General features: G+C 46.1%; 1 protein-coding gene across 1 annotated transcript; it reads right to left on the reverse strand.

Annotated features, from left to right (window-relative positions):
- Positions 1-207: 207 nt before the first annotated feature.
- LOC139352124 (sodium/potassium-transporting ATPase subunit alpha-1) lies at positions 208-23941 on the reverse strand. Its single transcript, XM_070994222.1, has 23 exons — positions 23721-23941; positions 12990-13103; positions 12112-12171; positions 10553-10654; positions 10277-10378; positions 9783-9896; positions 9381-9515; positions 8553-8670; positions 8190-8458; positions 7789-8097; positions 6181-6315; positions 5560-5755; positions 5289-5464; positions 4965-5101; positions 4641-4791; positions 3156-3324; positions 2886-3040; positions 2629-2752; positions 1683-1828; positions 1458-1588; positions 1080-1181; positions 830-921; positions 208-584 (listed from the first exon to the last, which is right to left on the reverse strand). Exons 1-23 carry the CDS (start codon positions 23730-23732, stop codon positions 556-558), a joined length of 3078 nt encoding a protein of 1025 aa, XP_070850323.1. The 5' UTR covers positions 23733-23941; the 3' UTR covers positions 208-555.
- Positions 23942-24234: the final 293 nt, after the last annotated feature.

Raw genomic sequence — 24234 nt, forward strand, 5'->3', positions numbered from 1 at the left:
GATTAGGCATTCCAGTGCCTCTTGGTAAACTAAAACACCCACCATGGCCTCAGCGACTCAAACTCAGACAGAGTTCATGTGAGGTTCTGTCCCTCCATACTTTATTCCAAAGTTGGAGGATACATGTTTCACCAGAAGAAGACTTAAAAGGAGGAGAAAACACACACACACACACACACACACACAAATAAATGAACGCAGGAAACGTTTGTGGGACCTGACTCGAGCGCATTTTTATTGAACGTTTATAACTGTTAAAAACATGTATAAAATTGGTCCTGTTTCAGAAACAAGGCACGCATAGTCATGTCAATGTTCAGTGTTCATGTCATTATTAGCATTATCATTTATCAACATCATCATCAGCATAATCAGCACGTTCCATCTCAGTATGTGTCTAATAGTAGTATCAAGCATTCCCTAATATAAAAACACGTTCCAATTTTTTTTTTTTTTCACAGAGGTTAAAATTTTATTCCGAGCAGCAAGACAATATTCATGCAAAGACGGGAGTGGAGGAGAAGATGCGAGCTGACTGGACTGACTGACGGGTCTTTAATAGTAGGTCTCCCGTTCCACCCAACCTGGACGCACAGGGAGAGAAAACAAACAAACATGTGATTTAGAGGCAATTTCTTTTGTAAACCGGATGTACTTGATCTTTCTGCTTTTCTTAGCCTGTCAGGATGATGGCAGACTAAGACTCTCCACCCTCACCAGGTATACACATTATCCACAAGGCCAAGGGAGATGGAAAAACAAGAGAGAGATGGAGGCAAAAGTGCAGAGGGAAGAGAAAAGATAACAGAAGCGTGGATTCTGGACTCACCTCCTGGGCTGCGTCTGAGGATCAGCTTACGGATTTCATCATAGATAAAGATGAGCAGGGAGTAGGGGAAGGCGCAGAACCACCAGTTGGGCCTGGAAAACATACACAAGAAAGAGATGAGAAACTGATCCGGGACCCCGGGCGTGGATAAGCGACATGTGGTAGGTGGAGTAAGCATGATTACTGAGTCGACCAGATATGTACGTGGCTTCCTGGTGGATTGTGAGACAGGTTTTTGTGCTTTACTCACTTGAGAGGGTACATTCTGAGGGCGACGTCCATGCCTGGGCAGTAAGAGAGGAAGGCAGCCAGGGCGGTCTCCTCAAACAGTCCAAAGATCAGGATCTTGTTCCTGAAATACACAGGGGAGCAGTTCAGACTCTGATAAAATGAAACCAGAGACCCAAACAAACTGTGAGTGACTGAAAATAGCTGGGTTGTTAACTTGGTCGGTGCCAGGATTTCAAAAGCGCCAAATACAGACAGGTTAACTAGAGTTCCTCCAAGAGGTGGACAGGACAATATGGCTCCAGCAGCAGAGTATTTTCTGATGAAACATCCTCCACTCAGGCTTGTTCAGAGCTGGGAGAGAAGGTTGACGCGCGCTAACAAGCGTTTTTGTACTCACTTCATGCCCTGTTGGAAGACAGAGTTCCTCCTGGTCTTACAGATGATCAGATCGGCCCACTGGACGATGACGATGCTGACGAAGAAGGCTGTGTGGCAGGTGAACTCCACGATCTTCCTCTGCTCGTAAGTCTGACAGGGAACACGCAGCAGAAAAAGTTTAGACCAGGTGGTGATGGCCCAAATTCCAACCTGAACTTGTGGTCTGTGCATAAATGTTACTGACCCACTGCTGTCCATAGCTGTCCTCCAGATCATTGATGTATTTATTGTCCCAGGACACTCTGATGCCCAGCAGGGTGGCGGGCAGGAAGCCATTTTCAGCCAGGATCACAAAGTAGGTGAAGAAACCTGCCAGCGCCTGGATCATACCTGCAGGAGAGAGATGTGATTGGATAAAGATGTTAAATTCAGTCTGACACCAAACTACATTTGAGCGACTCACCGCGTCAGTCTGATATTGTTAAGTCTTTTGATTGACTTGACTGAAGTGAGTTTGTCTTTTGAGAAGTTTCAGGCGAATGAAGAAGTGCAGTTAATTAGGCCATGTAGAATTTGAAATTAAACCAGGAATCGATAAATAATTAATAAAACAAACTGGCCTCCTGGTCTTCCGGGGGAAACGAGATGAATGAGAAAGCGAATGAGTCTGGAAATTCGATTGGACAGAACCAAATGTCATTTGATGAGTGAGTAAATGAACACATGAGATTCGGTCGCCTGCTGAGGAGTGAGAGGATTAATCAAAACCAAAATGATTTCTTGGTCTGAACAAATCAGATGTTGAAATTATTATGAGGGAAATGAACCGTAGAGATCCGACTGGACTCTTTTTGGCAGGATGCAGAGATACAGGCTGAAAAACAACGACGTGTGTTTGCTTGTGTTCTGCTCTCATAAGGCAGCTCAGGAGGGTCAAGCCTATTCTTGGCTTCATGACCAAAGAGGGAAAAATCAAAAGCCAGAGGGACTGCTCCATCATCACTCAAACACACACACACTCCAGCTCTCTATCAGTCTAAGCCTATTTCTGGTGCACGCCACTCTTCCAGTTATCTCAGACCACCCAGATACTGAGCTGCCTTTCCAGAAAATTCCACCAAGGAGCCACAGGGAGCAAACTCGTGGTTCTGCTTTGGTTGGAGCTGCGAACTTGGTCGAGGCCGGCTTACCGATCTGCCCGTAGGCTATGCTGATGAGCCTCTCGTTCACCAGTTTGTCTGTTTTGGGGTTTCTGGGCTGTCTCTTCATGATGTCGCTCTCGGCTGCTTCATAAGCCAGGGAGATGGCGGGGACCTGGAGGACAGGACACCGCACCAATCAGTGAGCACGTCAAAACGGCGAAGAGAATTTTAAACCTCAGGAATACTGTGTGTGCTGCATGGTCTCACAGCACAGAAACGCAACCTTTTGGCAGCACAAACTTTACCATGTCGGTTCCCAGGTCAATACAGAGGATGGTGACGGTTCCCAGGGGCAGGGGGATGTTGGCGATGATGAAGAGGAGGAAGGGGGTGATTTCAGGGATGTTGCTGGTCAGAGTGTAGGCGATGGACTTCTTCAAGTTGTCAAAGATCAGACGGCCTGATGAGAACATGACAAGCCCACGCAGTCGATGTTTAATTTGACCCTTCCAGTTAAATTAACAGTTAACAGTCCTTCAGCTCAAAAAAGTGCCTCATTAAATGCAATCTGTTACCTTCTTCCACTCCAGTAACAATGGAGGCAAAGTTGTCGTCCAGCAGGATCATGTCGGCGGCCTGTTTGGAGACGTCGGATCCTGCGATACCCATGGCGACGCCGATGTCGGCCTTCTTCAAGGCAGGAGAGTCGTTCACGCCGTCACCTGTCACAGCCACAATGGCCCCCTGCAGAGGGAAGAGTGTTGAGGGCGATGTTAATGTGATTCAAGATTTGATTTTAATTAGTCTATTTGAGAAACGCAGAGGAGCAAAGAATGGGAAGTCTAAGCAGACTTCAGCTGAGATGAGAAGTCAAAGTGAACCGTGAGCGTGTGCAAAGAACGCTCGACCGAACTAATGGGTGTCGCCTCCTTCTCAGAGAAAAGTCGCCATTCTTGCTGTTGAGTGGCGTTTCCTTTTTGTGAAGTTACACTGTGTCACGCACAATAATTTCCTGTTGTTCCTGAAAGGAAAGCTTCCTTTTCCAAAAAGGTTTCAGGGCAAAGCTGCTTTGACAGAACAGACACATGAGATGAAAGTGAATGGAGAAGAGACAGACGTGCGAACCAGCGGAGAGACGGAGCTCCTGCTCTGGACAGAAATGTGTTTGGATCTGAAGACAATCAGTGGATGCTCTGCATGCTGACGACAGATACAAAGAAAACGCGATTGTTTCAAACATCCCTCACTTTTGATGACAGTGAAGAATATTTATTGCTGCCATGCCTTTAGAAGTGCGCCAGCAAACTAAAAGGACCATTATTCATTCGGCCTGATGCAGCAAATCTCTGCTCCTTCAAACACAGTGGATGGAGACACGTTTGAAATACAACCTCCATCGCTCATAAGATGAAACCTCAATAACAAATCATAGCAAATCCCCCTCTCGCTCCTCCTGCAGGAAGCATGTCGGACACAATGGATTACATTATGTTAATGAATTCTCTTGTAACTTTCTGACTTGGATCACTGGTGACGGCACTTCCCCTGTGATTTGACAGAAAGTCCAAGCGCTTTACAGTGACCAATAAAGAGCCAATATGTTACTAACATGCATGCTAATAAGCAACTAGTGAATGGTGAATATGTGGATCTTAATATAAAGTGTGACCCACTATATTGTTGTTTATACTGGCGATTAATCGAGCCATGATTGACAAAAAGAGTTATGTCAACAAATGAATCCAAAGTCTGAGTCAACACAAAAACTGAGACGAGTTGTCGCTGCCTGCCGACGCACTCGTGAATGTTCATGTGAGGTCACAGCTTGACAGATGTTACGCTTGATTGTTCTGCCAACTCAGTCATCAGACCAAAGCAATAATCACAACTCAGCAGGAGGGAATTTCAAACAGTCACACATGAATTTATATAATAAGGCACGAGCATATGCTGTGTTTGCCAAACTGTAAAAGAACAGTGCAAACACTGCAGAGGCTCCGAAGAGAGCGAGAAAATCTTCCATGACACACACACACACACTTTATTTGTTTTGTTTCTACCTGTCTCTGGCAGCCCTCCACAATGATCAGTTTCTGCTGTGGGGAGGTTCTGGCGAAAACAATCTCAGTGTGGTACTTCAGGATGTCGTCCAGCTGCTCTGGGGACAGATCCTTCAGGTCTCCGCCGTGGACCACACAGGCCTTGGCATCTCTGGGGGAGGGGACAAAAAGCCATGACGTTCAACTTCAACACACAGACAGCCGCAGTTACAACCCCGATTTTAAAACAAACCTGGACGCTGTATAAAACTTCAGACAAGCACCAGAATAGATTTGCCCTGCATCTGAACATATGCACTCAGGCTTCATCAGTGCCGTCAGTACCTTGGGTTGACTTCGTTGATTGGGATGTTCAGACGCGCAGCAATGTCCTCAATCGTCTCGTTTCCTTCGGAGATGATGCCCACACCCTTGGCGATGGCCTTAGCTGTGATTGGATGATCACCTGTTACCATGATGACCTAGGAGAAGGGACAGTGCTGATGAGTTTGACAACTCAACTTTCACGAACACAATCATTATAAGGTCGAGATTTATTAATAATGAGGCTGGTTGGAGGGCGCACGGCTGTACGTGCTGTCTATCCATATTTAATGAAACCCTTCCACCTGCGTCGGCAAACTGAAAGAGCTTTCGCTAAATGATCACCTTGATTCCAGCACTCCTGCACTTGCCCACAGCGTCGGGCACAGCGGCACGAGGGGGGTCGATCATGGACATGAGGCCAATGAAGCACAGGTTTTCAGTGGGGAAGTTCACCTCGTCAGTGTCAAAAGCAAAGCCCTCTGGGAACTGGTCATCAGGCAGGTTGAAATGGCAGAAACCTGAATGACACAAGACAAAGAAGCAGTTTAGGATGAAGCAAATGAAGTTTGAGGTTCTGCTCTTTCAATCAATCCCAGCGGGCGTCCATCCTCACCCAGCACTCTTTCTCCCAGACCTCCCAGTTCCAGGTAGGCGTTCTGGAAAGCGTCTTTCATCTCATCGTCCAGAGGCTGCTCTTTGCCCTGGATCATGATGGAGGAGCAGCGGTCCAAAATCCTCTCCGGGGCTCCTTTCATCACCAGCAGATGCTTGGACTGTCCGTCAGGTGTGCCATTTTTGTGAATGGAGAGCTTGGAGCACGGAAGAAGAAATAAAAACAGGTCAGCTTGAGCATTAATGTGTGTTATGACGCTTACATTTCAACCTCAGCCTGTGTAAAGGCAGCCAGATAAAGCACGAGAAACCGAAAAGAAATGAGCAAAAGCTAAATATGGAGTTCATGGCTTGCTTGACCTTTAAGCTTTTCCAAAAACCTTATTAGAGAACGAACAGGCCGATTCTGTCAGGAGTCCATTTTTAACAATTAGCAAGCATTCATAGTGTTAGTAAAGGTCACACAAAAGTTTATCCTAAGGCTGAGTTTCCTCCAAAGGTCGTCCACCAAGATCATTCTGACACTGTGGATTTACTGTCAACATGAGGAAGAGGAGCAAAACTGACACTTAATATTTCAGAGCCCATGACATTTAGAAACATTTAAAAAAAAAAAGCATACCTGGTACTTGTTGGTGGAGTTGAATGGGATCTCGGATATTTTGGGGTTCTTCTCTCTCATTTCCTGGACTGATCCGCAGCACAGCTCAATACATTTGAGCAGAGCCGACTCAGAGGCGTCACCGGCCACGTCTCTCTGGGGGAGTGGGATGGAGAGGGGAGTTATAATAGCAAACCTTTCATTTGGTTTGGTGAAATATTGGTCTTTCCATGTCTTATTGTCTTCCTCCACATACAACACATTTCTGTGTCCACCTACGACACTAAAACAAAATCAGCCAGACAGAATCCTTGGGGAAGTCGGCCATGAGAGAAAAATGCTAATTTTCTATATTTTCTATAATTACTGGCCTTGATAAACACCAACCCCATGTTTACCCTCCTCTCGCTCTTGTAACAATGACTGAGGGAGAAATAATGAGCAGAGAGAGAGAGAATGACTGGTAATTAGAGCCATGATGCCAGCCAGACATTTACAGGTGATTAACACACACAAACACACACAGAGACACACAGGTTATTAACACATGGTGGCAACCAGAGACTGGGCTCCAAGTGAAGTCTGGGAGCCAAGAGACATATGCACTACTGGGTGTGTGTGCTTGTCAGTGTGTGTTTTGGGGATGTAGTTAGGATTACTTATGTAGTTACAACATGTGTGTGTGCACTCCAGGGACAGAGATATAAGCTGGAAAAACAAGCCTGTTGGCCTGAGTGGCAAACATCCTTTTTTTTTATTTAAAGGTTATTTTATTAAGTTTTTCATGTCCGATATTAAGATAAAAAATCAGCCTAAAAGAAGAATTCACATATTCATCTATTGTTTAAACAAGAGAATTCATTGCTGCAGTCGGTGCAGCCGTATCTCCACACTCGGTATGAGGGGTCCTGATACTTACCAGCCAATTACAAATTAGTCTTTCCTGTGGCCGAATTAGAAATTTCAAATTGAAATGAAATTAAAATTTTCACCAAGCAATCAGTACAAACATCACTGATGATCTTTGGACTGTAATTAATATATAGAATATTTCTATAATACAAGATAAGCTAACTAGCTTTGGCCTCTCTAGTGGTAGCTAGTTAGCCTAGCGTGCTGGCTTCCATTTCCACAACACAACACACAGTTTCAATTGCCTCCCAGTCAAATGTCTGTACACTCATCTTTCATGAAGCACACTTGAACAGGTGTTGGCATTATGAGAAATGAAATGCAGCCAGTATCAGGAAAGAAGAACAATAGGGGCGAGGAAAACTTGTTTGGTTTTACTGTAATTTTCAAAGTGCTTCGAAAACGGCACATTCAAATGGGAACATGAGTCAGCGGTGTAGGACTTCTTTAAATCCTGCCCACATAATGAGCACACAAACGAAAGGCCTAGAACAACAGAAAAAGCTTTCTTGTTGTTGAACAAAGGATGAAAGACGATGCTGACATCTGTTTTTAGTTCTGAGAGCTAATTATTTCCCTAATAACATGAATTCATGCGAGAAACCTCTGCTCTAAGGTTGGTTGTCTCCAAGCAGCCTAAATATTTGTTACTATTTATTCAAGTAAACAGAGAAAAGAAATGCATTGCAGGAGAAAGGAGGCTAAAAAAAGGCCCACCTTCAGGATGGGAACGTTGTTCTGCTCAGCCAGGAAGACGGCGCGGTTGCAGAGTCCGGCGATTCTGGCCAAGGCCGCCCAGGTGGCAGAGCTCCTGTCGAAGGAGGTCCCGCTCTGGTTCTCTGTGGTGTCGGCCTCGTGGATCTGGTTGTCGAACCACATGTGGGCCACGGTCATCCTGTTCTGGGTCAGGGTGCCGGTCTTGTCGGAGCAGATGGTGGAGGTGGAGCCCAGGGTCTCCACAGCCTCCAAGTTCTTCACCAGGCAGTTCTTCTTGGCCATACGCTTAGCAGTCAGGGTCAGACACACCTAGAGGTGGGATCGCTTGGGTCACTTAGCAGCTAGACCTTTTTTGGGATCCATAATTGCACCTTTACTAATAAAGAAACACCAGGACTCACAGTGACAGTAGCCAGGAGACCTTCTGGCACGTTGGCGACAATGATACCGATGAGGAAGATGACGGCCTCCAGCCAGGTGTATCCGAGGATGAGTGAGAGGATGAAGAAGGACATGCCGAGGAACACAGCCACGCCAGTGATGATGTGGATGAAGTGCTCGATCTCGATGGAGATGGGGGTCCGTCCAACTTCGAGTCCAGAAGCCAGCGTGGCGATACGACCCATGACAGTACGGTCTCCGGTGCTGATCACAATACCACGGGCAGTTCCTGTCGCAAGGACAGTCAGACATTTCTTTAGTGTCTGAGCAGGTACAGATGCAGCTCTGTTTCTGAATGGCTTTGGTGTATCTTGGTGGCATACCTTCAACACAGTTGGTGGAGAAGAAAGCAATGTTTCTGGTTTCCAGAGGGTTCTCATTGGAGAAGTCAGGAGTACGAGTCTGAGGCTCCGATTCGCCGGTCAGAGAGGAGTTGTCCACCTGGGAAATGCAACATGAACTGTGACCAAAAGAAAGTCCCCTTCTCTGGGAGGAAAAACAAACTTCCTCCTCCAGTGTTAAACCCTTTTCTGTGTGGTTTAAACAGCTACTCAGGGGCAGATGGCAGATTTGGGTCACATGACAGACTTTGGGCCCATAATGAACAGCTAAGTGATGCAGAGGCAGGTGACAGTACATAACAATAAATGATGCAGAGATAGATGGAAAAGCACAAGGCATAATTGGGTCAAGTGTTGCTCTTGGGCCTTGAGTTTAGTTCAGGGCCTAAAATGGGTCACAGGCTTGTTTTCTGTCCCCTTAATAAAACTACAGCGAATCACATGAAAAGGCCCGAGTCCATTTGTTAAAATAGTGACATCAAAGGCAAACTTTAAGAGGGCAATTTGGTGCTTCGAGCTCTTCTTCACAGTCTGATAATTAAATCTAAGAAATGTGAACAAGAAAGTGCTCAACATTGTTTGAAATCCATATTAAAAACAGCAGAGAGTGAATAATTGCTCACATCCAGCAGCATGCTGAGATTTTATGGGAAAGAACAGGCCACAAACTTCACAGACAGATTCAACTGAAGCACAGCAGAGGGCTGAAGGAAGTCAAGGTGATGCGCTGATGGAGCGATGGCTTTCAGATTAAAGTTCTTAAATATGGCTTCCAGAGAAAAGAAAATGACTTGTGTGGAGGGCGCCCACCTTGCAGCCGTGGGCGGAGATGATTCTCAGATCAGCAGGGATCCTGTCACCACCTTTCACTTCCACCAAGTCGCCAACCACCACCTCCTCGGCATTGATGTGCTTCTTCTCACCGTCGCGGACGACCAGGGCTTGCTACGAGACGAGACATGACGGAGACAGACACTTACGTAAGACAAAGTGGAGAGTGAGACTGAGGGCTTTCTCTGCTGTCTGTTTTAGATGCCTCCGCTTCCACATCCTGCATGCAAACGCTTTTTTTTCATAATAACGAAGGTTTTCATTATTAGCCCACAAGTTATTCAACAGGTCTGATTCTTTTTCGTAGTTTCTTGTGATCTGATGGGGATCGATCGTGGCTGCAATCGCAGGAGCAAAAGGCTTTAAAATGTGACAGGGTACCTGTGGGACCAGGTTCTTGAAGGAGTCCATGATCTTGGAGCTCTTGGCCTCTTGGTAGTAGGAGAAGCAACCAGTGATGATGACGACAGCAGAAAGCACGACACCCAGGTACAACTGTGGATGTCAAAATATGACTTTTACATTTCCTCAGCGTATGAGAGGCATTAATATCATTTTTGGGAACAATATAATCAGTTTCCTGTTCAAAGTTTTCAGTGTTCAGTTCAAGACCGTTTTTGAAACACTGTAATCCAACCTGTTAATTAGGAGCCAGCTGAACATTATCTGCTGTTTCATGCTGTCAAAGTGACAAATCCTGAACTATAAACGCCTCAAGAAATATTTCTTCTGTTACTACATTGGTTCTGGGACAGTACATTTCAGACTCATTTCTTCTCACTTTGCCCTCAGGTCTTACATCAAGTTAACTTAAAACATGCACAGGGCTGTCACATCAGGACATATTTTAAGGTTATTTTAAGGATTTTTCTTACATTATCATTTGCAGGCTCATCCTCCATTGCAGCCTGGATACCATAGGCCAGGAAACAGAGGATGGCTCCAGTCCACAGAAGCATGGAGAAACCGCCAAACATCTGAAGGGAAATAGAACAGGAGTGACCTGTTAAGGCTGGGATTTGAGTACCTTCTCAATTTGGGAAAAACTTGGAAATTAGGAGACTGATGCTGCGTTTAAACTTTAATACAGAGGCGTGAATATTGACAACTGTGCAAGCCACCGAGACAGTGTGCAACGAAGGTGATGTTACCTGTTTGCAGAATTTGACCCACTCAGGGGTGGTGGGAGGAGGAGTGAGGGCGTTGGGCCCATCACGGGCCAGAATCTCAGCAGCCTTCGCACTAGTCAAGCCCTGATATGAGGAGGCAAAAACAGATTCAAAAACTTCTGATTCGCTGCCAGATGTGTCAACTGACTGATCGCTGACATGTTTGAAGTGAGATAAACAACCATGTCTCATTAAAAATATAACCAAATCTGAAGCCCAGCCTTATTGTTTGCAAGCCAACCACACATGTACACACAAACTCACTGACACACATTCGAGTCCAGGGGGGACTGTAGGTGATACTAGTTGCCTGGCAACACAGCATCAACGGAAAAACAGGGCCGTTTCCTTCATCAGCAGGTAGGAGGAAGAAAACAGAGGGAAGAGGAGGAAGAAACAGGGAGGGGAGTGAAGGTAAAGGAGTGGAGGAAGGAGAGGCAAAGAGAATCATAAGAAATCAGGGCTTCTGAAGCTAATAAATTATTCACAACCGCTGCATACGCATGCATGCATGCAGAGCTCAGAGACCCCAGTTTAGAGGCACTGATTAACTATTCTCCTTGATCTTTCCTGCATGACCAGGAGCACATTTGCATGAGGAGAGAGGGCCAGATGGAGCTTGACAACCTCATATATCTGCCATTTAAGGTGTAGTTTGAAATGTGGGTAAATATATTTAGTCCAGGTGCTCACTACTCCTGGCCAAGAAATAGTCTCATCGTGGTCATAGTTCGCTTTTCAGATTCAACAGACAAGATGTAAAAGTGTAATTGATGAGCTTCGCTGGTGCTGGTAGGCAGATTTTGTATCACTAGAATAAAACCACGTCAGCTGTGTCCCAGTTCCAGTCTTTATGCTAAGCTACGCTAACGGGCTCCTGGCTGCAGCTTCGTATTCAGTGGACAGATATGAGTGGTATTGATCTTCTTATCTCGCTCTGTGCAAGACTGCCAATAAGCAAAGAGATTTCACGCCACACATCGAGTCAGAATAAAAATGTGGAAGTAGACACTGAGACGAGCCTTCGCTGCTGTGTGGTGAGCTGCTTTTTTACATTATTTATAGTGAGTGGTGACACAGTTCCATGCTAATTATTTGCTGGAAGAAACTGAGATCAGAAAACAAAACAAAAATAAAATCATCCGTCTCTGTCTTGATCCACCTCCTTCTCCCTGCAACCTCCCCCCTCCTCCTCTCTGTGTCCCGATCGGCGCTCTTTGTTTAACAAACCCTGGGAGAGATGAGCCTGTGGTGGCTGATCACACCCTCAGTGACTCCTCTTTCATCATGTGAGAGGAGAGCTCCTCTCTCGCTCAACAAAGTCCTCCATTTAATTCATCTCAGCCTCATTTATCATTCAGCAACTGACAGACTGAAGAGAAAGAGCTGTTGCTGATATTTGATATTTATCTGATCTCTGTTAAGAATTACGGTGCCAGAGTTTGGAGTCAAGATCACTGGCCGCCAAAAATGACATCTCAGAGTGATTTTTAAAGCTGCAGGTGAGACACGTTTCAAAAACATAACGTTATCGCACTCACGTTGTTGAGGTCCGTTCCATATTTGCGATTGAGCTCATCAAGGGTCAGCTTGTGGTCGTCCTGCGAAGACACACAGAGAAAAGACAGTGGCATCAGTCCAGTGTTTATATCTGTGTGTGTGTGAGTGTGTGTGTGTGTGTGTGTGTGTGTGTGTGTGTGTGTGTGTGTGTGTGTGTGTGTGTGTGTGTGTGTGTGTGTGTGTGTGCGTTCAAAGTGCCAAGAGCAGGTGACATTTACAGCGCATTGTGTGCTGACCTCTCATGTTAAAATGAGTGCCTCTCACAATGGGTGAGGAGGCAACAAAAGACACAGGGGGAGGTGAGAAGGAGGCGAGAAAAGAGGAGGAGGAGGAGAGTAGGAGGAAGAAAGAGGAGAGGAAGGACAAAAGGGAGAGGAGGAAGAGCAGAGGGAAGATGGCAAGTGGGCAATAAATTGGCAAAAGAGGGGCATGAAATGAAGTGAGGAGGGGAGACAGGGAGAGGAGGAAGTGAGAGAGTTGGATAAAAAAGAAAGGACAAGCAGGCACAGATCAAAGGAGAAAAAACACTACTCTACAATCTAATCTACACTTTGAGAAGCTAAATTTAAGATATTTCACCACACAGGCAAACCCTGTGGATCATGTGCTTCATCGATGTAAACTGCAGTTAAAAACAGGAGTTTAATGGATGTACTGAAGATATTTTAGTATTTTAATACCTCTAATTTTGCCTATTTTTTAGTTTATTATTGTGGTTTTACATCATAGCGAGGTGGCAAAAAGACATGAAGAACTAAAACCAGCACAATCTGGAGGAAGGGGACGGTGGACAATCAAAGGAAGACGTCCTGAGGCCAGTGAAGGGAGCGAAAGACAAAAGTGAAGCTGAGACACTCACCATATCCACTTCCTTCTTCAGTTCATCCATATCCTTTTCTTTCTTCTTCCCCTTGCCCTTCTTCTTGCCGCCCTGCTCCGAGGTCGCAGCCAGCTCATACTGCTCACGTCCTTCCTGGAAATGCAACGAAAGGGGTGCAAAAAGATGAGACACTGTTCAGTCACCCCAATAAAAACTCTGAAAAACAGATTCACTTACCATTACTGCAGTGCTGAGCTGAGGATAACACTAGCTATGGGCATAACTGCTTTCAGCAGAGATAGAGCGAGACAACTGGGACTCAACACAGGCACTGAAAGTACAACAGCTCCTTTCAACCAAGCCACCCAAAGGGTTAGACATGTGCTGGATTTGTTCTTATGCCAGCTCCGGTCACAGGCAATGAGCTGGTTAGCATTGCTCCCTCATTTCTTTTCTCTCATGTTTGTCTCTGATGATGCTTTTCAAGCAACACACAAGCTTTGGGAGATGTTTCACAAAAGCTGTAATACACACTGGATATTCAGAGGTGTGATTACAGTCAGCTCGGTGCAAGCTGCCCTCCAAAGTGCTGTATTGTCACTATCATGATGAAATAACGTCCAACATAAAATCTTGTGAAATTGTGCGAATATCTCATGGGCCCTTTGGGTGGAGTTTAAACGTGTATTCTAGCAAAGCGAGCCTCAGTTAACACATAAATGTGTTAACTTTCTCTCTTGCGACACGTCATCACGACTTGCATGTTCCAATGTGCGATGGCCTTCTCAACCAAAGATTCAAACTGTGTTATTTGAGTACTTTCAAGGGGGGAGACCATGCATAAGTAACAGAATGACAACTGCTGAGGTGTGTCTGATGCAACGCCAACACATCTGATGATGACTCAAAATGCCAAAAGACGTTTTGTCATACTGCATCTTTTTAAAGGCTCCATGTGGGTCAATGCACTTCAGACCAGATACGGAAGAAAGAGTAAACACGGCCCAGTCCAAAACGGAGAAAACTGTGGCCTAAATTGGGGAGACAAACTGCCAAAAAGCTTAACAGTCCAAGAAGAAAAGAGTCACCTCTTTCCTTGTCACACATAGTTAGGTTGTGAGATCAAGAGCCCTGCTGGACGAGCCAAGGAGTGATGAAAGTCCTGGATTCTGGCTGTATGGACACAAGAGCCATCTGTCCCTGCAAAAAGAGCCCTGTGGGGATCCACTTTTTCAGCAAACTCTTGAAAGGCTTTCTATAGTGAGAGCAGAAATTTAGAAACCATCAGCGAGTGAAGCGCAGGATGCTAACATTCTGCACCGCCAGTTAACCTCCAAAACCGTGATGATGGCTGACTGCAGGTGTTTACTGATCAGCGGGATATTTCGTAACCTCAAGAAAAAAGAGTCACTTGGAGCGATGAAACCAAAGGGAGGAGGGAGCGTTGAGTGGTTTTCGATCAGTCGGAAGATAAGCGCTTTTTTTTTTTTTTTTGGCCTGCTGAGGCAGATTAGGCTGCAGGGTGAGAACAAATTCACTTATTTAACACCCACATTTTGCAATAATGGGTGCTACTGGCTGAGTGAGAAGAACACGCAGAGCTTTACTCATTCAGCAAATGCTTTCCCAAACACAACATCACCAGTGGAGCAACTGAGCCAAACCCCAGAGAGGAACAAAAAAACACATTGGAGCTATAATCACACATGGAGACATTCTGTTGATTTTCACTCCGACTGTGACACAAACTCTCTTTCTTTAAGCAGGATTTTAATTAAAAAGAGAGAGAGAACGCAGAAACAAACACTCACATCCTTTGGGAAAGATCGTTAATGTGCGTTTCTTCTCTCACGTGACGTCGTCTATCACCCCATCAGCTGTGGCACTTCAGCACAGGGGACAGTCGGCCTCTCCTCCTCAGATATCCCCTCTCGTTATCGGCCGCCAGCGTAGCTGATGAGGCAACAAAGGCCCCAGCAAAGACTGCGGCTGCGAGCCAGAGGGCGCGTGACACCGGGTGACAGAGAGAAGGTGAGAGAGGGCAGAGAGGAGAGGTGGGGGTTCGAGTGACATTTTAAAAGCCCAAAAGATCACCTCTTAACCCCATGAAAAATCTCCATCTTGCCCGCTTTTCTTGCTGCAGGTATAATCAGGTGAGTCGCCACCAGCACCCAAATGAGCCTTCACTTGGCTGTCCATACACATTTATATTGGAATATCAAAGTACATCCAGGTGTGCTGTCTGCATTTTTGTGGATAGCACATGTTTGCAGCATCACTTACCAGGTGAGGAATGTTTGGGCTTCTTAGTGTGTGTGTGCTCATTGCACAGCGGGAGAGAAAGTCGAGCCTGTGTGTGTGTGTTTCAGGTGGGTAACCGGAGATTGCAACACCAGAAGCCAACATCGATTAGCGGTTAAGGCTCATTTATAATTCAGCACTGTACAAGGATCAGAGGTGTTAGCATGTTGGCAGGGCCACAAAAAGACCAAGTGACTACTAATGAGCCATTTGTCTGCATGCGACACCACAGTGCGCAGCAGCCATTTTGAAATGTCTTCAGGGGGCGATGTAGTGGACGCAGAATGACCCAAGCGTGGCTCACCCATGTTGACGTGACCAAATATGGACATCCTGCACACGGTCGCAGTCATGGAAATATGCTAACTAATGTTTTTCTACTGCATTAGCCTTTTCAATTTTCCCAGGGAGTCACCAGAGCAGAGTGTGTGATCCCAGCACATGTTGTTACTGTTGCTCGAGCCCCCCAGCCAGCTAAGCTGGGAAAACACTGAGCCTGGTTCTGGCTCACTGCGGCCAGATTCTAGCCTCTGGACCCCTGAGGGCCCCCAAGGGCCATCTGGCTTGAGGCAAATAATTCACAAACAGTGGTCCAGAGCCTGAAGTTGGACCGACAGACATGACAGAAGTACAGGTGGTTTGTTTGACCCCTAATTAAATATGATTATATTATCAAAATTACATCAGAATGTAATAACTGCTGTCAAATGCATAATTCTGGAATTAAAAAAACTGTGGTATACTGGTAGATGCTGAACAATAAAAAGAAATTTTGTAAAAAGGAAGTTAGCACAAATCTCAAAAATCTGCTGGTTTTCATGTCTTCTGTGATATTACAGGAAACCACTGGGAGATTAATTGATGGCAATCATTTGACGCACACTACAGAGCTTTCTGAAGTCCCAATAATCCCAGTCAAGAACACCCACAAGTGTGTTGTGGCTGCCAACAAGCGAACAATCTGACGATGATTTAAATGAAGACAGAGAAATGTCACATCGATCCCGACAACAGAGCAAACTTCTCAACTGCAGCTTCATGTTCTGGAAAGCTGCTTCCACATTACACCAGCAGTTGTTGACACCTTGACAAGCGAGTCAGGCCAGAGCTGCTGAGTACAACCCCCCCCCCCCCCCCCCCCCCCAAGCGCTCCCGACATTTCCTTTAAAAAACAGAGCAAACTGCAGAGTCAAGGTACCGACTGAGTGGCCTCAAAGTGCAGCCAGCTGTGATGTCTCCCTTTGCGCTGCGACCAGAGTTTGTCTTCCCGGCGCCGCCTCTCACCAGCTCTGTTTAACCAATGGGAGCGTTCGTTTCAGCTCACTTCACGTGACGCTGAAATCTTACTTTTATCTCATCTGAAATTTCAATTCAAACAGCGCTAACAAGCTTTTTGTGATAAGCCGGTCAAAAGTATCTTCAGCCAACACGTGGCATTTGCAATCAGAACAAACACCAAGCAGCTGATGACACATCTCCACCCTCATTAAAACTCCAACCACTCCACCTGACTAACAGTTTTCATTCTCTTTTTGCACTTTCATTATTCTTATGAGGACGGACAGCGTCATGACTGCACATACAGTTGTTTCCAGTCAAAACTCAACACACGTGTGTGAGCAGGGCCTTCGCGGGGGAGTCCCATTGAACCAAGCAGACCACAAGAAGTTCCCTCGGAGCTGTTCTGTTCACCTGTCTGGGATTTATTCAGCACGCTCGACTCATACAGAAACGAGTTCACCCACTCCAAACCACTTCCTGCTGAAATGCCGCGTTTCCCTGCACTCACGCTCACTCGTCTTCTGGCCGTGGTATCACGCAAATCATCTGCGACCGATAACAGACAGACAGCAGCCCTGGCTGGTGCAGCAGCGTCTGATCTGTGTTGGCATATTTACCCACAAACACATCCATTTTTTCACACCTATACAGTCTGGTGAGGACACATTGAGGGGAATTTGAAGGTTTTAGCAAACCTGCCAGGAGTTTTTAACCTATGGTTCAAAACATGCATATGATGAGTATTATGGAAGCTATATTTATATTCAATTTATCATTTATTTGATTGTTTATTTATTTTTACAGTGCATGCCACATAGTTGAACTAGTGGTACAAAATATTGATAAGAGAATATATCGTAGTACTTCCTCTTGTGATACATTAATGATACCCTGGCACCATATTTTTATTAAAACATACAGGCTCTATAAGCAGATAAATAGATCCCAATTTCTATTATTTCTAAAATATTACCTGTGTTATTTTCCACATTCCCGGATCAAACACAACGTTCTCCCACTGGAAAGTAAACCCTAACCTTGACGGGTAGCGTTCAAGGGCGACATCAACACCTCAGAAGCAATGGAGCGGGAGGAGTGCGTATTGACAGAAAAACAAAAAAATCAAAGCATAAGGAGGAAAGGGGGGGTGGGGGGGTGAGAAGAGGGCATGGGGAGGAGAGCTGGAGGGATGCTCCGGAGCAAAGACGTGACAGAAGTGGAGAAGTATTTGCTGTGATGAAAAACAAAAACATGACAAACCGGTGTGGAATCTCTCTCGCTCTCTCTCTCTCTCTCACACACACACACACACACACACACACACACACACACACACACACACACACACACAAGCCTACTGGACACAGAACAATGGCCCTTTGTACATCTTCCATAAAATCTGCATCGAAAACACCAACAAAGGCTCAGAAATCGTTTCATGTGACTGTTAAGACCACGGCCATGTGGGCTGCTTCATCCGGCAGCGAGGCTGACCGACGCTGCATTGTCCTCAGCCTTCATGGAGATTTGTTGGAATTTCACAGTGGACCATGGCCTAGAAACAAAACTTGGCAAAAATGGCTTATTCACGGGTGTTTGTTTGCAAAATTCCTTTCCTTCGTCCTCCTGGAAGTGTGAACCAGCTAAATCAGATCGCAGTCTGCAGATTACAGCCTGGAACGTCTCGTTCAGTGACGTCAGGTTTAGCTCGACCAGTTTGGGTTTTGGTTTGTTAGTGAATGAGGGCTGACACTGATCCTGATTCAGCTGGAAAGCTGAAGGGAACTGAGAGTTAACAGGACTTTTGGTGGATGAGAAAAATGACGTCCAGTTGGAGAAACAAGAACAGGAATGCGAGGATCAGTGTGAGAAGGACACCGAGAAGCCTTTCAGGGGAGATCAAATGGCTGAATGGACGGGCCTCTCTGCAAAGCGCCAGAAAAAACCCATGAATTTCTGAGGCCTCTCTCCGCCTTCTTACCCTCTTTCCCATTTTTTTACTCGCTCGCCTGAGAGAACAACGTCCCTGAAGGCTCAAACAAACATCAGAAGAGAGCGTTTGGTCAAGCGGGCGCATATTTTAAAGCGCACACTTTTTACAGGCAGACTTGAATTCCTCTGAACAGTCCTCGCCAGAGCCGGGGTCTTTTGCCAGACACACAAGCTGCTCATTCAACTGTGCTCTCTCTCTCTCTCTCTCTCTCACACACACACACACACACACACACACACACACACACACACACACACACACACACACACACACACACACACACACACACACACACACACACACACAGTCGGTACTTTGCCCGGTTGCTACCGGCGACTATTGCCCCACCTCTTGAGATATGTGAATGGACAGAGTCAAGTGTTGTCGCCCCTCCCCCACCTCTTTCTCCCTCCTCCTTCCCATGTCCCCCCTCTCCTCTTCCCTTTCTCTCCCTCCTCCTTTATTCTTTCATTCCCTCCAACCACCCAGTTTTCTGTCCAAACCGTGAAAAGAAAGTGTGTTCATTAACACGGGGTCGTGTTTAACACTCCCTTCACGTCCCGAGGAACTTTCAGCTTTCTCCAAGCAGAACAAAAGTGAGTGAGTGAATGAATGAATGAATGAATCAATGCCCGTCCTTGTTGGAACCTTGGTGGGCACTTTTCTATGGCCAGGATGACGCAAACCACCACTGAAGTGAAAAATGTGCAAAATGCCACCAGCCTCAAAAGATCATTTCTTAACATGAATCATCCTTTTACCATCACTGTCACCTGTTCATATGTCCTCTCGAAATGAGCAGGACGCCAGCAATATTTTCACACATCAGCTGTGGAGCGTGTGCTTCTTTTGTCTTTTTTCCAACTGCTGCTGAAACACATGCACTGGAGGAAATAGTTAAGCCAGCATCTAAAACGACTGGCCACTCCATCCCACCTCTCTTTTGGCACCTTAAAGGTACATTTTGCTTTTATATATCGCTCACACTGCACATGTTTTGATGCATTGTTGATTTGTATGGCTTCATTCACACGCCGTGTTGAATGCGCTCTAACGCCTGTAGCATAAAACGTTTGGAAAGCAGTGGAAAAAACATCCAGCCTTCATTTGCAACCCTGTTGCTGGTCCATCCTGTTCAATAAGGCATCCTGCTGCTGACACAGATGAGCTTTTAAGGCACTTAAAATTTTAATGAACGAAAAGAAAATTCAGTCAGTCCATGATCCTCTGCAAAGAGCACACGCAGTTACTTCATCAAACGCCTTGTGGTCCTTGTGTCCAAGTGCCTTGAGCCATCTTACAAGACAAGGGATCTTTTCTTTATGTTCCCTATGAAATATTTCTTTTTGCACTCTTCAAAATAGGTCATGCAAGAGCCTTGGAGCTGCTCTGGACTCCAATGAATGAACCAGTAAATCAATGGCTCTTTTTTCTCCAACTGCAGGCCTTAGCCACACCTCCATGACATTAGCTGGCCAAGACACCATCGCAACAAGTTGCATCATTTCCTCAAGAGGGGGAAAAGCTGAATCTGTCACACATACTCGTCTCAAATATGTAAGGCTTCCTGTGTGTTCATTCTGTCATAATCACATGAACAAACTACCCAGTGTTTCAGGCGACGCAGCTTTTAAGATCTGGATCATGGCACGGAAAAGGTCAGATTCCCTCATGCAGGCGATGCATGGACAGAGGCGGAGGAACAGTGCGCTCCGGAGTTTGTTATTTTTAATGCGAATGTTCCACTTTGGCCGAGCAACAGGCTCGCAGTGAAAGTTCAAAGAGCTGCCACAGAAAACAAATCACACGGCTCAAGCTGCTTAGCCAAACAGAGGTGAAGACGGAGAGAGAGATGGCATGTGAAAGGACGAGGGAGGGAGGGAGGGAGGGAGGGAGGGAGGGAGGGAGGGAGGGAGGGAGTCGGATAGGAAAGCATGGAGGGAAAGAACAGAGCAGCAAAAAGAGGGATGAAACAAGGTACAAACAACGAGGGAATTACACATGGAAAAAAGAGGGAGTCGGGGATGGAGTGAGCGTGAAAAAGAGGAGAAGGAGGAGTGAGGCAGTACGCTGTGTTCTGTCACAGACAAGAGGTGGCGTGTGACAAAAGCCTCAGTTAATATACACTGACTGCCGAGCGGAAAGAATGTTAAATCCTCAGAGAGACAGAGAGAGAGAGGGAGGGAGGGAGGAAGGGAGGGAGGGAGAGATGGACAGAGAGAGAAGGAAAACAGGTACAAACAGAGAGAACAAGAGGGAAACAGACTGTGAAGAATGGATGTGAAGGTGGAGTCGGGGTGCCCCTTTGGCTCGGATTGAAAGTGGCCCAGGGCGGCATCCCAGTTCACAGCGGGAAGAACGGCGTGACGAGTCCTCGCTCAGAGGTGGGCTCGGGTTGGTTTATGGTGGAGCGCTGAAACTCACTGACCCCCGTTCTTTACGCCTCTGTGTTTGAAAACTGCTCTCACATAATGTGCACTCTTTAACGTGTGCGCGTTTCATAAATAAGCAAAACACTGGAGGAAGAGTATCAGCGAAACCCTCATCTTAAGACAAGCTGTGCCTTTGACTGGAGAGGCGGTTTGTTGATGTGCTGTTACAGATTTAACAGCGAGCCTTTGAAGTGTGCAAAGCACGCAGGAGTTCAACCTCGCCATCACCGCATCACAACAGGCATCAGCTTCCACTCTCCTGGTCTACGAACACCTAAAAGACAGGATGATCTCACACATTTTCATGTACATTTGAAACTTTCCCGGACACACGATATGAACTCAGCGACACTTGTATGATCGTATGGATTCTGACATTTGCGGTTATGAATTGTGCCAGTGCAGATACATCGACCGACTATAATTCAGCCAGTTTGGGAGAAAAGAACAGAGCCAGATAATGTTATGAAATATTCAGTTGGACCCCCCCCCCCCCCCAGTCAGTCTCCTGTGAGTTCGACAGCTGTCTCCTCGATTCCTGCCCTGCGTCGCTGGCCGGTTCACCAGACTGCGGTTCAGAGAGCAAAAGTTATCGTCATTTCCACAAGACGAAACGAGAAATCATCCACTTCGGTGTAAACAAAGTTTCCTGATCATCTCATTTAAAGACCTGCAATGGATCACTCATCAGACTAAACGATGGATGTCGCATTTTAGAAATGCATCCGTTTTCAGCCCCACCCCAGCCTCTCTGCCATGTCTGGGAGCCAAGTTGTTCAACGGTGGCAATGCGGCAACTGGTGCCTCTTGGCTCCCCCTAACATCCCCACCACCACCTCTCCTCGCTGAAGCAATCAATCTCTCCTGTCAGCTCGCTTGCTTTTTTTTCTGTTTATTGCACTGTGATGAGAAAACACTGGAAAGCATAAAAGGGGCAGCAAAAGGGCAATCTCATATTAGAAATGAGCAGGAGGTGGTGTCCAAAACATGACAAAAACAATCATCACTGCGAGACTCGTCTCATGCTCGAGCTCCTTCTCACAGCCCTGATTCTTCTCCATTACAACAAAACAACTTCTCATCCTCCCTCTCCTCCCCCTCCACCTCTCTCCTCCTTGCACCAGGAAAGCACTGTAGTGGCGATTATCTCTTCCAAGTCTCGCTATTTGTCTGTGCCAGCACCGAATGTATTGGAGGAGAGGAGAGGAGGAGTGGAGGGGGAAGCAAAGGAGGGGAGACGCAGTGTGGAAGTGGAGGGTGGTTGGATGGGGGCAGGGCATGGCTTTCATCACATATGGGAGGAAAAAAAAACAGCAGCAGCCAAGAAACCAAGAGAGAGTGAGCAAAGATTTTCAGAATCGTAAATGAGCGTCACGGAGAAAAAGGAGAAAGGAAGCGAGACTGAATGAGCCATTCTGCTTCACATCTCCCGCCAGATCTTCCTCTTGGTCCACCATCCTCTGCCTCCATCCAACGCTCCATCCCTCGCAGGCTGAATCTGTAATGAGTGTTTCTATTGCGCAGCATGGCAGGGTGTGGCGGCGACTGATATTTCATACAACAGGGTTCAATTTCATACCCTGCAGTTCAAGTCTGTGGAGAATAACAGGTGTGACGCGGCCACAAATCAAAGTAAGAGGCCACCAGGACAATAACAGAGGGGCTGCTGGTAAATCTATGAGGATGCGTCCTCATAGAAATTATGCCACATTTGAAGAAATGACAGGGCAAAAAAGGCGCATGGATGAAAGATTTCAAACCAAACCTCATCTTACAATATTTATGAACTTTCAGACTACTGATATGTCATATAATCTATTCTAATCGCAGGATCAATAAACTGCCAATGATGGATGACTGTAGTTGGTGGGCATTGCATCCCTTCAAAAGCAGCAAGAATAATCAAAAACCACCTCCTTCACAATAAAAGCTTCACTTCACGCTGTTCAACTCCAGAGCATGAACATGTCAGCCTAAAAAGCAGCCACACTCCAAGATATCGTCCCTAATTGATGCGTAGATCTGACTTGAGATCGGGTTAAGATAACTGGTCACAGAGCTTAAAATCTGCCAGCAGAGCAAAACGTGGGCTGGACTTTTTTAACATATCCCTCCCACTGCCAAGCCATTATAACCCAGAACACAGCTGCTCTCAACATGCAACACCGAGGCTGAGAAATGCTTCAAAACAGCGGCAAAGGTTTCCTCCAGAAGGGAGAGCATCACTGAGGGAAAAACACTCCATGCATGTTAGCGAGAGCATATTTTTTTGGACTCAAATTAGACTAAAACAGCTTCCCAGACTGTGCAACAACCCCCCGCAGCCATGCTTTTCCCAGTTCAAATGCTTCTACTTCCACGGCTGCAGCGTCGCAGCTAAATACCGTTAGCTCGTAAAACTTTGACAGCCCGGCCGTTTGAGAACATCCCGTTATGTAACCGGACACCGAGCCCGTCAGAAGGCACGGAGACGCGTCTTCTGAACTTTTGTCTCCGGAGAGGGGTCTCGAGCGCTGGGGGGGCTTCAAACACGGAAGTCGTCAAAGTACTTTCACGCAGCGGCATTTGGGGAGGAAAACGGAGGCTCGTTGCTTTTGTGAACGCATGTGAGCCTCCGCCACCCCCCGCATCAACAACAACACCGACAAACTCGACCACTTGTTTGAATGGCGAACTTTTAAAAGCCGCCTCGTGTAGCCAAATCTCTCTGAGTGAACAATATAAGCACCTGTGAAGTGAAACAAAGACGACACTTGTACTTACTCCTCGTCCCATGGTGGCACAGATGTGGACTTTGCTCCCAGTTCAAGTAAAAATTGAGAGACAAAAATCCACCTTAAAAAAATATGTACAGTTAAAAAAAATATTAAAACAAAATAAAACTCCTGGATGTGTCCTTTATTTTTTTTTTTTTTGTTTTTTTGTTTTTTTTTTCTTCAGCACGTGTCACTCCTCCACAACGCACATCCGAGCTCGCGAGCCGCCGCGGCAGATCCTCCAATACTTATAGACGGCGTTCCTTCCATTGTGACGTCGACGCCGTTTGCCATGGTAACCCCACGGATGGAGGCGGGGCGTCCTCCATTATTGGGCGTTTTTCTTTTTTTCCTCTTTTTTTCAGTTTGCAGTGCAACACACACACACAAAGCACACATCATTCAGCAAGGATGGACTATTCGATACACTGATAGCTCTGAAATACAAACGTCAGAGCTGAATTAGTTATTAGTGTTACAGGAAAATATTGATAAAAAAGATGCAGTGGTTTGAGAAAAAT

This window comes from Chaetodon trifascialis, chromosome 24 (genome assembly GCF_039877785.1).
Source record: "Chaetodon trifascialis isolate fChaTrf1 chromosome 24, fChaTrf1.hap1, whole genome shotgun sequence".
NCBI lineage: Eukaryota > Metazoa > Chordata > Actinopteri > Chaetodontiformes > Chaetodontidae > Chaetodon > Chaetodon trifascialis.

What these genes read in the sequence shown, in the direction of transcription:
- LOC139352124 (XM_070994222.1), bottom strand. An exon ending in CTCCACCAACTGTGTTGAAG is followed by an intron (nt 8,459 to 8,552) that starts GTATGCCACCAA and finishes TCCTTGCGACAG; the next exon opens with GAACTGCCCGTGGTATTGTG. An exon ending in TCTGGGAGAAAGAGTGCTGG is followed by an intron (nt 5,465 to 5,559) that starts GTGAGGATGGAC and finishes TGTGTCATTCAG; the next exon opens with GTTTCTGCCATTTCAACCTG.